Source organism: Petromyzon marinus, chromosome 82, assembly GCF_048934315.1.
Source record: "Petromyzon marinus isolate PM22_M1 ecotype Great Lakes invasive population chromosome 82, UKy_Petmar_22M1.pri1.0, whole genome shotgun sequence".
NCBI classification, from domain to species: domain Eukaryota; kingdom Metazoa; phylum Chordata; class Hyperoartia; order Petromyzontiformes; family Petromyzontidae; genus Petromyzon; species Petromyzon marinus.
In genome coordinates, this window is record NC_133747.1 from 3,853,993 (window position 1) to 3,868,762 (window position 14,770).

Below are 14,770 nucleotides of genomic sequence, written 5' to 3' on the forward strand. Positions count from 1 at the left end.
TCACCTCGGATTTCAGTGCACGGGCAGAGCGGCAGCTTCTAGCTACCTCGCGACGTCACGCGGCAGCAGGTGACATGACGTCACTTGTGGCGTACGATAACACTCCCCGACCACAACGAGCGGCTCCGTAACTTGAATAAATTATTATAAATTAATAAATGATGTTAATGAGCCTGGCCCATACGTGGAGGGATGGGGCGTGGGTGCTGAACCCGTCGTAATAAACTCGCGACGGCTTTCACGAATACATTATGTTAATGAGCCGCCAGTCACATTCGAAAAGTTTTTTGGTTTGGACATGTTTGTTTTGTTGTAGTACGGGGTTAGACTGATGGCCTTAATCTAAGTTTTCTTGTGGTTGTTGTTGTTGTTGTTTAACTTGCATCCCACTGGGGTTTTTTGCACACAGCGTTGGTGTACGGTGCTTTTTTTCAGGAATATTTTGCTGTGTTTTTTTCATGGATTTTCTGTCTGCACAGTCACACATAGTCACTTTAAGATGTTTTCTTGGTCGTGTTTTTGTTTTTTTGTTTGTTGTGGTTGCACCCGATTCAAGAGCCGAATGGGTCGACAGGGCTATACCAAAATAAATAAACTGAAACTGAACACTGGGCGTTGCTTTGCCCAAATAAGGATTGTACTTGAACAGATAACGGAAGTGTCCCAGGCAGAGGTGACGTCACGCTCAAGGGCGCGGTGGACGGAGTGGGGTGAATACTTTGGTGACATGACGTCAATAGCGAGGTACACCTCCCCCTGGCGTTTCAGGCCGATGAGGTAATGCTGAGTGGTGACGTCACAGTTTAAGTTGATTTAGATTCATTTTCCATTGCTCTCTCCCTTGAACAGAGACCCCTTGGGTGCGTAAGCTCAGCAACATCCCCGCATCGATGACACCTTTGACAGCCTCGCGATGGCATGGTATTTTTCCACCCTCGATCTAGTGTCCGGGTACTGGCAGGTGGAGATGGCGGAGGAAGATCGGCCAAAGACCGCGTTTACCACCCCGATGGGACTGTTCGAGTTCCGAGTACTCCCGTTCGGACTCACTAACGCGCCTGCAACATTCCAGCGGTTGATGGAGTTGGTAATGTGGGGCTTGCAATGGGAATAGTGCCTAATTTACCTGGATGACGTGATAGTGTTCAGTAGGTCCCTGTCTGAGCACTGGTCCAGGTTATGGGAGGTGTTCCAACGACTACGAGCAGCCCAACTCAAGCTCAAGCCGCATAAGTGTCATATTGCGCAGCGCGAGGTTGGGTACCTCGGACACTGAATCAACGAGGCAGGGGTGTGCACCGACCCGGAAAAAGTACGCGCCGTAGTGGAATGGCCACGGCCGAGGAACCTGATGGAGATCAGGTAATTTTTGAGGCTAGCAACTTATTATCGTCGATTTGTGAAGGGATTAAGCGAGATTGCATGCCCCCTCACCCAAATCACTTCCCCTAAGAACCCCTATCAGTGGATGGAGGCCTGCCAGACAGCCTTCACCACCCTCAAGGACCACCTCACCCATACCCCCACCCTGGCTTTCCCTGACTTTTCCATCGATTTTATTTTGGACACCGATGCCTGCAGCAGTGGGCTGGGCGCGGTGTTGTCACAGGTGCAGGATGGGACGGAGCAGGTCATCGCATACGCCAGCCGGACCCTGAGCGGGGCCAAACTGAATTATTGCGTGACCCATCAGAAATTATACGCCGTGATTTTCGCGTGTAAGCAGTTCCGGCCGTATTTGTACGGCAGGGAATGTCGCGTGCGCACTGACCATTTTGCTCTGCAGTTTCTCCTCATGGCCCGGTGGCTGATGCAGCTGCAGGGGTATAACCTGCAAATCGAGTACAGAGCTGAGCAACCTGCATGGGTACACGCGTGCAAGCAGCCACCTCGGCATTAGTGGTGCTTTACTTAGGGAGTGTGTGGAATAAGTCCAGGCAGTGGGGAGCCAGCCACGAGCCATGTCCCTCAGAGAGGACGCTGGTGCGGGGAGGCCGATCACCTGGTCGGCGGCAGCCCAGCGAGAAGGGGCGGAGGAGCAGGGGGAAGAGGAGGAGGGGGGGCGTCAGCCCCCACATACTCATTTGAGGTGACGCACGATTCAGCTGAATTTTAGTGACATTCAGACCCCCAACCTTCAGATGATGCAGAGTCTTGAGAATTGTGAAGGGACCTGGAATATCTAAATAAATGTAGGAGTTGTTACTGACGTCCAGATACCTTACAGACTTGAGAAGAGCAAATGAGTCATCCCATGCTCCTGGCAATCTGTTATTACTCAAGTCAATGTCTTCTAAAGCAGAGTTATTTGAGAAAGGCAAGGGGTCAATGCTTACTATTTGGTTGAAGGCCACATTGAGAGATTTTAGCTGTAAAAGTGCTGACATGTGCTCTCTCTGAATGCTAGAGATCTGGTTGTAGGACATGTCCAAAGAGGCTATGGTGAATGGGAGGTATTCAGGCACAGAGTGCAGGCGCAGGCGTGAGCAGTCGGCTCTGACTCCTCTTATCTGGCAGCCGCTGAAGATGGAATCCCCATCGCTCCACGCAGGTCCTGCCATCAGGACGAATGTCACCAGCAGAGTCACGCTCATATCCATTGCGCTCCCCCACCCTCCTGGCCAACACTGACGACACACAGTGTTACAACCGGGGGGTTATGCATGGTGAAGATTGTCTTAGTCCCTAAATCACGCATGTGGCTGCACATGGAAAGAATGATGTCCAGGATATGGGACCTAGGTGACACCTAATGTTCTTAGCACCACGGCTGGCAGTATAAGCAAATATCTAGATACCAACTATGTCATGCAGGAAGAGCAATGTATTTCATGCAACAATACTATGAGAATAGGTTTTCCCCTTTTTTCTGGCAACAAAACAGGTGTTAAGATGTTAAAACACCAAACTGAAACCTTTTACAAGGAATCATGGCTGCATTAACCACAATACCAAAAGGCGTCCTCTGGTCTAACAGAGTTTTGAGACAAGGCTCAAAAGAAAGCGGTCTCTGGTGTGGACCAATCAGTTTCAAAGACAATGCATATATTATCAGAGTACGTTTTTTCTTTGCATTCTGACCACAAGTATTGTGGTTAATGCAGACATGATTCCTTGTAAAAAGTTTCAGTTTGGTGTTTTAACATCTTAACACCTGTTTTGTTGCCAGAAAAAATAGGAAAACCTATTCTCATATACTCTTTGGTTCTTTCGGTAAAGTCACGTAGGTATAAAGTAAAATAAATCACGATGTTTTGGGCGCAATACAAGCGTCCGTCATCAGGTGGGAAAACATGGTCTGCTGCATCCTACCTGATGACAGATGCTTGTGTTGCGCCCGAAACGTCGTGATTTACTTTATTTCATACCTACGTGGCTTTACCGAAAGAACCAAAGAGTATGGATTCCTGTAGTCACGAAAGCTTCAAATCAAGACTATTCTCATATTATTGGTACTGGCAGAGGCGGTCCCATGATGTAGTTGCACAACAATAATAGTTTTGCACGAATAGGCTATGCATCCGGCCAGGTGGCTCAGTAGTACTCTGAGTGGCTCACAGCTAGCAACACACACTGTCTCATCACGCCAGAAACCATGCAAATGCTCACGTGCAGTGCGGCGCTCTGGCAAGAACCTAGACTAACGTCACGTGGTCCAGAACATCTGGGCTAGGGTCGACATGCATTTTCCCAGTCAAGCATCAGTGGAACCCATCTAGGAATCTCTCCGTTGGTTGCCACTGCGCCAGGAAGGCAAATACAAATCAATTTTGCTTACGTTCAGTGGATATCTGATCCAGTCTCAAGCCTGGAGAAAAAGGATGAGGGGTCAGGTGAAAGGGTACTGATACTTCGGCCGTGAAGATAAAAGACGAAAGAAATCCAATGTACATGATGACCACCAGCTTGGACGTCGCCTGGGTCAACAAGATCCGCGTTCCCAATTGACTAACCAGGATTGGGTCGAAAATTTAGCTCCCGGAAAACAGCAGCAGACACTATCAGGAAAGAATGCAGCCAAATTGCGAAGCAACAAAGAGGCAGAAAATGGCGAAAAAGGAGATCACCGTAAAGGTATGGATATGGATAAAGAAACGAAGGAGGTGATAAACTGCTATAATTTGCTTCATGACATGCCAAAATGTAATACTAATTTCAAACAAAAGTACTGCAGAAAATAGACATGGAGGGAAAACATACGAATATGATAGATCTGGTAATTATCAACAGATGCTGGAAAATATCAGTTTGACTATGCAGAAGATTCCAAGGAGCCAATATGTCATTGGACCCCTTGGCACTTTGCAAACTAAAAGTGTTTCCAGAATGCAATATGAGAGCAAGAATAATATAGAGCCAATTGATAATGAGGAGATGAGTAAATATGAAGAGGAAATATCGAGTAGAATCAGGGGGGGAAATATATAAAACCTTAACATAGGCAGCAAGACATTAACACTGAATAAGATAGTGGAGTAGGCAGCAGAAGCAACAATACCCTGAGTAGTAAAATCGAAAAGAAAATGGAACTGAGAAAACTTTGAAGCTAGCACAAGAAAAGAGAAAAATAAGGCAAAAGGTAAAGCAATCGGATGAGATGGCAACTAAGTTCAAAAATATATACAATGAGGTAAGGACAAGAAAAGATATGCAAGAATGGCTGGAAAAGCAATGTCGTGACATTTTATACTACGTTGGAGAATACAAGACCAGGGGGGTGTACAAACTGATCAAGAGCACAAATAGGAAGTGGCAACCAAGACAAGCAGTATTGCAGCAATGTGTATAGGGATATGGCTCAAGAGACTATATAGCTGTTGGATGAACTAGAAAAGATATTCCCACCACCAAGGGATGATGGAAATGATAACCTATTGTATGTTAAAGTAGAAAAGGCAATAAAACATCTGAAGAAAAACTAAAGTCCTGGAGTGGATGGCAAATGGTGGAGAAATGAGAAAAACTGGAGGGAGGGAACTTATAAAATAAATGCAAGAGTTATGCTAACAAGTATGCAGGGAAGAGAAAATACTGGAGGATTGGACAAAATTCATACTTGTCACAATACCCAAGAAAGGAGATCCCACCGATTGTAAAAAATACAGAACCATCGCACTCATGAGCTACATAGGGAAGGTACAATTACATATATTATTTGGTGGATGAACACTCAGGGTTTAGTAAAGAAAGGAACACAGTACAGAACATCTTATTATTAAGGCTTATTGCAGAGAAAGCAAGGATAAATAATAGGCTGGTATTCAACTATTTCATATATTTCCAGGTAGCATTTAATTTGACTAAGCAAGTTATAACGCGGGCAAAATTAAGATAATATGGAACAGGGAATAGGCTAACACAGATTCTCCAGGATATAGGTGAAAGTTCAAAGTCGGCAGTAAAGTTTGGATAGGAAGAAGGACATAAGCCATAAAAGACAATAAAAACCCAAAACATAAGAGAAGGGGGGGGGGTGGAATTGCTAATGAGATTCTGGGAAAATCCCTACACAGTTTCAAAGCCCGTACAAAACAACAAGCTCGCCAGCTTCCCGGGCAGCAAAAACCAAACAGACGAGTTTTAGGTTATTTAAATTAACAGAAAGTCCAAAAACTTAGCGACACGAAGAAGTGAACATCATAGACCCACACACTCACTCCGATTAAAGACCAGGCTACAATCTACATTAGTGGATTATTATTTCTCATATGAGTTTAATACTAAAGTTATTCACCATTATTTTTTTTATTCTTTTCTCTACGCGACTTTACTAAGCACCAAAAAAAAATGAATTCTGACAGTCAGGGATGTTTTAAGCCGAAACTTAGTTACATCTCCAACCTCGGGATAACAAAATAATAAAAATAATAATAACTCGAGAATAAACAGCACAAATCCCTAGATACAGACGGGGGAACGAAGGTTGTTAAAACCCTAGGAACATACGTGGTGATAACAATGCTAAATCACGAATCTTGGGAAACATAAACCAAATAATAATAATGATGAAGTATTAAACCGAGGGTTATCCAGAAGAGATGAGGCAAAATAGGTCAAACACACATAACCAAGATAAAATGTATCCCATGGAGAAAGAGAGTTTCCCAACCGCCTTTGTCTCCCAGCAGCACGTGATAGAAATTTGCATACGCATGCAGAGGGCATCTCCCCTAAAAATAAGAATCAAACACCACAATGGAAATACTGTAAACACTGCTACAAACATACCTTGAGTCACTTGCAGAATCAGAACTACAAAGTGGTACGGTATCAAGCTATAAGAGGTAAAATAAAATGTTTAACTTCCAAACCATACAACAGAATACAACTTCAAAAGCCACAACACACCCCTTTGTGAGAGGCAAAAGAATGTAACACCGGGAGGGAAGAGAAGAGGGGGGAGAATGCGACCGGAACCACCCCCTCCTTCCAGATTAATTATTGCAGAGGGTTGGATAAGAAGGACACACTTGGGGGCAATCTGGAGCATCTGTTTCCATTTGATGGCGGGATGGCTTGAGGAAGGCGACAGGAACCAGGCCTTGATGAAACTTATATTACTTCAATAAAATTAGAACACACAGGCCGGAAAAAACAGCTGTTCCCACAGGCTGAGAGCGAAATCAAAGGAAGTTCTGGTCCTTTGTGAGAAGGCGAGCCGAGGGGAGAGAATTTCACCTAAAAACAGAGACACGACCCATACATCGACACTACAACCATCAGCTACAGAAGTCTGCAACAAGCTACACTGCGACCAGCGACAGCTGCGACCAGCGACAGAAGACAACCATCAGCTACAGCTGCAACCATCAGCTACAGAAGACTGCGACCAGAGACAGAAGACAACCATCAGCTACAGAAGACAACCATCAGCTACAGAAGACAACCATCAGCCACAGAAGAGAACCGTCAGCTACAGAAGTCAACCGCCAGCTACAGAAGAGTTCTGCGATGGCGAGCAACGTCAAGCAATCAACCTCAAGAAGTGGCAGAAAGCGCCAAGCATCGACCAAGCCAGCATCGCAGAGAACCCGATTCACACGCAATCGGCACCGCCAGAGAGCACGGAGCAGGAGAGAGCACGCGGCAGTGTAACCAGCGTCACCAAGCAAGGGTGTCAGCTGCCAGCGGACAAGCTGCGGGCGCTATCTGACGACTGGATTATCGCGCACCGACAGCGAGCGTCGTGGACAGAAACTGCGGCCGCCCGTGAGAAAGAGGGAGAGCCAAGCTGTCTGTATGATACGCCCACACTCACACATTACAACGCATCGCCTGGCATCTGATTGACGCAAATAATTGATCAAGGAGACAAACCACACATAGCACATACCCGGACTAATAAAAAGAAGACTCGTGATAAGTGTGTCAACTATTAGCTGATAACGAAGAACATGGCTGCCATTGGGTTACGTGGTTGTTTAGAAGTATTTTAGTAGTTATGTTTCTGACATAAACACACTAAGACATAATCAGTAAATGTTAAAGCGAGAATAATTGTATTATCCCGATTGATAATACAACCCTAGACAACGAAGCCAAGCTTAAATAAGCATACTTACATCACACTTGCATAACTTCATACAATTAATTGTATTATCCCGATTGATAATACGACCCTCGACAACGAGGTAGAGCCTAATTATCATAACGGCATGCATCAGCATAGTCGCATTCATTTACATAACTGAATACAATTACACCTCCCCAATTAGCATAATGTATGTGCATAATTACGTAAATTGTCATAATTTCGGATAACTGCGAGTTTTCCCATTTTCATTAATTTTTTATTGTTTTTATTAAAATTTTCAAGACCCGGCATATACAACAATAGACATGGTAGAAGAAAGCAGTATAGTACTGCAGGAAAGTGTTCTATGCTAAATAAGTCAGGAAAGCATTCAGGACTCAGAATTAACGTGGAAAAGAAATATACTATGATGTTTGTAAGGGAGGACATTGAGAAAAAAGTATTACTAGAAAACAGCAATATTGTGAATATAAAGGAATTTGCATAATTAGGAAGTCTACCGATATGAGACAACGACTACACGAAAGACATAAGAGCGAGGATCTCATGCAAAATGAGCAATGGCAAGATTCAATCACACCTGGAGAAGCAAGAAAATCAGCTACCAGACCAAACAGAACATCTTAAGGATATGGGTGTCTAGTCTCTTCGAGACTTGGACATTGAAATGGATTGATTGAGATATGATATGGGCTTTCGAAATGTATTGCTGTAGAAGGAAATTTTATCTAAACTTGACCCAAAGAGGGACCAACGTAGAAGGAAGGAAAAAGGTTGCACGTAGAAAAATACCCGATGCAGGCAGTGATAAGAAGGAAACTGGCACTATTTGGACACATATGTAGGATGGACAACAATAGGGAAAAACATGCGTCCGGAAAAATGGAAGGAACCGGAAAGAGAGGAAGACCTAATAGAGAATGGCTTGACAACGACATGAGATATTGGTGCCAGAAAGACGTGGCACTACTCAAGTATATTGCCACAAGACAGAGAAATGTGGAAACAAGTTACAAAGTGTGCAATGGACACCTACGGACTATCTACCCATGGATTGTGATGATGATGCTTCTTATGTTCAAGATAGACTCCGCTGGGAAACCTGGCATCTAACTAATCTTTTTTGGTGCCAGAAAGACGTGGCACTACTCAAGTATATTGCCACAAGACAGAGAAATGTGGAAACAAGTTACAAAGTGTGCAATGGACACCTACGGACTATCTACCCATGGATTGTGATGATGATGCTTCTTATGTTCAAGATAGACTCCGCTGGGAAACCTGGCATCTAACTAATCTTTTTTGGTGCCAGAAAGACGTGGCACTACTCAAGTATATTGCCACAAGACAGAGAAATGTGGAAACAAGTTACAAAGTGTGCAATGGACACCTACGGACTATCTACCCATGGAATGTGATGATGATGCTTCTTATGTTCAAGATAGACTCCGCTGGGAAACCTGGCATCTAACTAATCTCAAAGCACTTAGAACTGATCACATTCCAAGCTGCGTCACCCACTTTTCAAACATAGTAAATCCCTTTTCACGTTCGGCGTTCAGACGACACGTTTTCGCTTGAACACGGTTTTTCTTTTACGAAACAGGTTTCGTTTAACACGCACTGTACCCACTATAACGCGAGTCTAAGTGTGTAAAGGACTACTCGCAATAATGCGAGTCTAGCGCGTGACGGACTACTCGCGATAACGCAAGTCTAGCACGTGACAGACTACTCCCTATAGTGTGACGGAATATTTTTCTGAGTGGCGTGAGTATTGGCAGCATTATTCGGTGATGTTGAGAGCTGATGATGTAGTACTGATACTGTAGTACTAGCACTGTAGTACTGGTACTGTAGTACTATTACTGTAGCAGGAACGTGCTGTCAGGGTAGGCAGGGGAGGCAGAGCCTCACCTGTCATACTCCAATGAAAATATCTGTTACGAAAAGTAGACAAAGAATAATCAAATAAAATGAATATTAAGATGTTTCCACTAATCTGTGTTATAAATGTAATTTTTGTACGATGCCAATATATTTTTTGGTCAAAATCGCCAAATTTGTGGAGCTCCGCTGCAAAAAGGCGAGGCAGCGATGAGCTCAGCCTCCCCTCTGATTGTGCAACCCCTCAGTAACTGGATGGAGCACGGACAATAAGCGCGTGCCTGTTACTATCTCAGTATGTCACCAATGTAATGTTTGTAGACCCCTTCATTTCATGTCCTCGCCTTCCATACTTATTTCACGTATATGTATAAAGATATTTAGGCTCGCTGGTCTCGTCATGAAACTGCAATGAAAAAGCACCAGGGGAGGCAGCTATCACATCTGCCACACTGATGGGGACGTGTCTAACACGCCTCCCTCAGTGAGGCCACGCCACCCTCTTGTGTGTGACTCTGGCTCTGACACTAGCCAGTGCCTCCCCAGCCATTGACCTCACCGCTCGTCACTGTGCTGTAGTACTGGTATTGTAGTACTGGTATTGTCGTACTAATGTAGTCCTGGTGGTGTAGTACAATCAGAAGGATAAAGAAACGGATTGGACTCGTTGTACATGGGGATGGGATTATGGACACGAATGTTGTGGAAAGGATGGAAGAGCGAAAAGAGAAGGGCAGAGAACAGAGGCGCATGGAGAAGATGGCAGCCAAGGAGCTGCCGCACAGGCAGAGCAGCACCACAAGAGATCACGATCCAACTCCTCTCTGTCTGCCTCTTCCCTTGCACGGCTCCACTGTGAAATTCTCTCCTCCAAGCATCGTCTCATCCCCCAAGCTCTTACAATAATAACCTTGCTCAATGCAAGACACGTGTCAACTCTTACCTCTGATTGTGCTGTCTGTTGGTGACCGCCACCACTGGTACTCATTTAAGGCTGAGTCGACCTAGGCGAGGCCCAGGAATAGTTTACATATTCGTCCCCGATGGTGGCCGTGATAGGAATTAATAGTGGAATGTGCTAACCACTGTGCCACTGCTCCCCTTAGAGCAAGAATGTGGGAATACCATTGACTACATTAGTTCAGCAGATCTAATGTTACAGACCCTTGTCAAACTGACCTTGGAGTCAGAACACAATTATAGCATTGACAGCTAACTTGGGAACTGAGAGGGAGAGTACTCCCCCCTTTTCCGACCATACAATGAATTGCTTGCAGCTTTGTTAATATAAACGAAACACGATCTACCTCCGAAAAGGAAGGCTTCAACATAACTGTGAAAGTTTTCATTTTCTTTGGTTCTATTCGGTAAAGTCACGTAGGTAAAAAATAAAACAACAAAAATCACGACGTTTCGGCCACAACACAAGTGGACTTCATCAGGTGAAGGGACCGGGCTGTCACGCATACAGCGTTGGAATTAAGAAAGTCAAGCCAGGTCACGTCCTTTAAGCTGTGTGGGAGGAAACCAAACGCTTTGACAAAGGAATTAGCATAAAGTGCTGATAGAACACTTAAAGTGCTGATAGAACACTTAACACGGGGGGGAGGGGGAGGGGAATTTGACAATGCAAACGTTGTTTTGAAGGGAAATAAGCTGCTGTGAAATATTGGTAAATCACTACTTGGATAAATACAGTGAGGGAAAAAAGTATTTGATCCCCTGCTGATTTTGTACGCTTGCCCACTGACAAAGAAATGATCAGTCTATAATTTTAATGGTAGGTTTATTTGAACAGTGAGAGACAGAATAACAACAAAAAAAATCCAGAAAAACGCATGTCAAAATTTTTATAAATTGATTGGCATTTTAATGAGGGAAATAAGTATTTGACCCCTCTGCAAAACATGACTTAGTACTTGGTGGCAAAACCCTTGTTGGCAATCACAGAGGTCAGACGTTTCTTGTAGTTGGCCAACAGGTTTGCACACATCTCAGGAGGGATTTTGTCCCACTCCTCTTTGCAGAGCTTCTCCAAGTCATTAAAGTTTCGAGGCTGACGTTTGGCAACTCGAACCTTCAGCTCCCTCCACAGATTTTTTTTATGGGATTAAGGTCTGGAGACTGGCTAGGCCACTCCAGGACCTTAATGTGCTTCTTCTTGAGCCACTCCTTTGTTGCCTTGGCCGTGTGTGTTTCGGTCATTGTCATGCTGAAATACCCATCCACGTCCCATTTTCAATGCCCTGGCTGAAGGAAGGAGGTTCTCACCCAAGATTTGACGGTACATGGCCCCGTCCATCGTCCCTTTGATGCGGTGAAGTTGTCCTGTCCCCTTAGCAGAAAAACACCCCCAAAGCATGTTTCCACCTCCATGTTTGACGGTGGGGATGGTGTTCTTGGGGTCATAGGCAGCATTCCTCCTCCTCCAAACACGGCGAGTTGAGTTGATACCAAAGAGCTCCATTTTGGTCTCATCTAACCACAACACTTTCACCCAGTTGTCCTCTGAATCATTCAGATGTTCATTTGCAAACTTCAAACGGGCATATATATGTGCTTTCTTGAGCAGGGGGACCTTGCGGGCGCTGCAGGATTTCAGTCCTTCACGGCGTAGTGTTACCAATTATTTTCTTGGTGACTATGGTCGCAGCTGCCTTGATATCATTGATAAGATCCTCCCGTGTAGTTCTGGGCTGATTCCTCACCGTTATCATGATCATTGCAACTCCACGAGGTGAGATCTTGCATGGAGCCCCAGGCCGAGGGAGATTGACAGTTCTTTTGTGTTTCTTCCATTTGCGAATAATCGCACCAACTGTTGTCACCTTCTCACCAAGCTGCTTGGCAATGGTCTTGTAGCCCATTCCAGTCTACAATATTGTCCCTGACATCCTTGGAGAGCTCTTTGGTCTTGGCTATAGTGGAGAGTTTGGAATCTGATTGATTGATTGCTTCTGTGGACAGGTGTCTTTTATACAGGTAACAAGCTGAGATTAGGAGCACTCCCTTTTAAGAGTGTGCTCCTAATCTCAGCTCGTTACCTGTATAAAAGACACCTAGGAGCCAGAAATCTTTCTGATTGAGAGGAGGTCAAATACTTATTTCCCTCATTAAAATGCAAATCAATTTGTTTAATTTTTGACATGCGTTTTTCCGGATTTTTTTGTTGTTATTCTGCCTCTCACCGTTCAAATAAACCTGCCATTAAAATTATAGACTGTTCATGTCTTTGTCAGTGGGCAAACGTACAAAATCAGCAGGGGATCAAATACTTTTTTCCCTCACTGTATACTGTACCATTGAAAATTAGTTTAATGTTTGATATGATTTAGCACATCTTTCCAATGATTGCTTAATTTGAAACCATCTTCTCGGTTGAAATTGTGTCTGTGTTTGTAAATCTGAATTGCCTCGTGGACAAATCTCTGATGATAACCTGTGGGTTTGCAAAGGACCTTGGTATCGGAGAACACTATATCGTGATCACCCACAGCGTTGTAACAGTGATCAGCTACGGCAGAAGAATTCGTTATTCCGTGTTTCAAATCTGATTTGTGCTCGCGAATTCGGTCAGAGACATGTCGCTTAGTCTCCCCGATATAGCAATCACCACAAGTGCAGCTCAATTTGTAAACCCCAGGGTAATGTAAGTCAGGAATGACATCCTTCACGGATGGGATCAGGTCATGGATTTTGTGTACTGTATTGAACCGGACCAGGATCTTATTTTGTTTAGAATTTTGGAGATCTTTTTAGTAACGCCTGCTATATATGGTAGTGTGATGGTTTTGACCGGAGTATCAAGTGGTTGTTTCTGTATGGAGGGAGAAACAGCTTGGCGGATGGTACGGTCAGAGTATCCGTTTCTCTTGAGGGCCAGGTGTACATGTTTTAATTCACTGGTCAGGTGGTGTTGGTCCGAAATGCAATGAGCCCTGTGGTATAACGTTTTGATGAGATAATTATTTTGAGCTGGGTGGTGGTGGGAATCAGGTTTCTAGTAGGAATCTGTGTGGGTGGGTTTCCTGTAGACAGAATGCCCCGATGAGCCATCAGGTCTCCTCTCAAACAGAACATCTAAGAATGGTAGCTTGCCATCTTTCTCCACTTCCATGGTAAATTTGATGGCGGGATGTCTGGAATTGATGTGGTGTAGGAAAAGGTTCAAAGCTGAGAGGCCATGTGGCCCAATGACGAAAGTGTCATCCACATATCTCTTCCACAGGGAAGGTCTGAGGGTGGAAGTCTGGATGGCGTCTGATTCAAATTTCTCCATGAAAACATTGGCTATCACTGGTGATAAGGGAGAACCCATGGGGTACCCTCATTTTGTTTGTAGAAGGAGCCATTCTAAGTAAAGTCTGTATTGGTGAGGCAGTGTCTAACCAGCGCAGGTGTATCGGGGTCTAGTCCATGTTGTACCAAATTTTCGATTATTTCAATGGTATCAGGTACCGGGACCTTGGTGAACAGGGAGACCACATCAAAGCTGACAAGGATATCGTCAGGGGACAGTACAACGTCTTTGACCATAGAGACCAATTGGGCTGAGTTAAGTACTGCTGAGGAGGTCTTGCCAGTGAAAGGTAGCAAGGTATCTGATAGAAAACGTGCTAGCTTATAGGTAGGGGAGTTGATCGTGGATACGATGGGTCGTAGTGGAGTGCCTTCTTTATGAATCTTGGGGAGACCATAGAATCTAGGGGGTCTTGCAGCAGAAGGTTTTAGGGAGGGACGTTTAGTTTGTTCGATTAGGGAGGTCGAACTTGTGATATAGTCATCCTCTCAGCCGACAAAGGCAACGCCACTGTAATTATGGATAAAGATTCGCACAACAACAAAATCCAGAACCTACTCAACGATGGAAGTTACTCAAAAAAATAAAAAAATGACCCTACTAATAGCATAACTATAAAAACCAACAAGATCATCACAATTTCGACCTCCCTAATCAAACCAACTTAACGTCCCTCCGCCAAGCTGTTTCTCCCTCCATACAGAAACAACCACTTGATGCTCCGGTCAAAACCATCACACTACCATATATAGCAGGCGTTACTAAAAAGATCTCCAAAATTCTAAACATACACAAGATCCTGGTCCGGTTCAATACAGTACACAAAATCCGTGACCTGATCCCATCCGTGAAGGATGTCATTCCTGACTTACATTACCCCGGGGTTTACAAATTGAGCTGCACTTGTGGTGATTGCTATATCGGGGAGACGAAGCGACATGTCTCTGACCGAATTCGTGAGCACAAATCAGATTTGAAACACGGCAGAACGAATTCTTCTGCTGTAGATGATCACTGTTCCAACGCTGTGGGTGATCACGATATAGTGT

At 44.4% G+C, this 14,770-nt stretch overlaps 1 protein-coding gene across 5 annotated transcripts in view; it reads right to left on the reverse strand.

Moving 5' to 3' along the window:
* The window catches only part of LOC142907714 (uncharacterized), a 43,223-nt gene that overhangs the window by 10,631 nt on the left and 17,822 nt on the right, over positions 1 to 14,770 (reverse strand). For 2 of the 5 annotated variants that reach the window (XM_076057368.1, XM_076057366.1), the window contains exon 3: positions 1,772 to 2,627. In XM_076057368.1, the coding sequence (XP_075913483.1) occupies positions 1,772 to 1,797 (26 nt within the window). In that variant the 5' untranslated portion in view covers positions 1,798 to 2,627. Of the gene's footprint in view, positions 1 to 4; positions 111 to 1,771; positions 2,823 to 14,770 lie in introns of those variants that run through there. The other 3 variants (XM_076057370.1, XM_076057369.1, XM_076057367.1) reach the window with 2 other exon arrangements.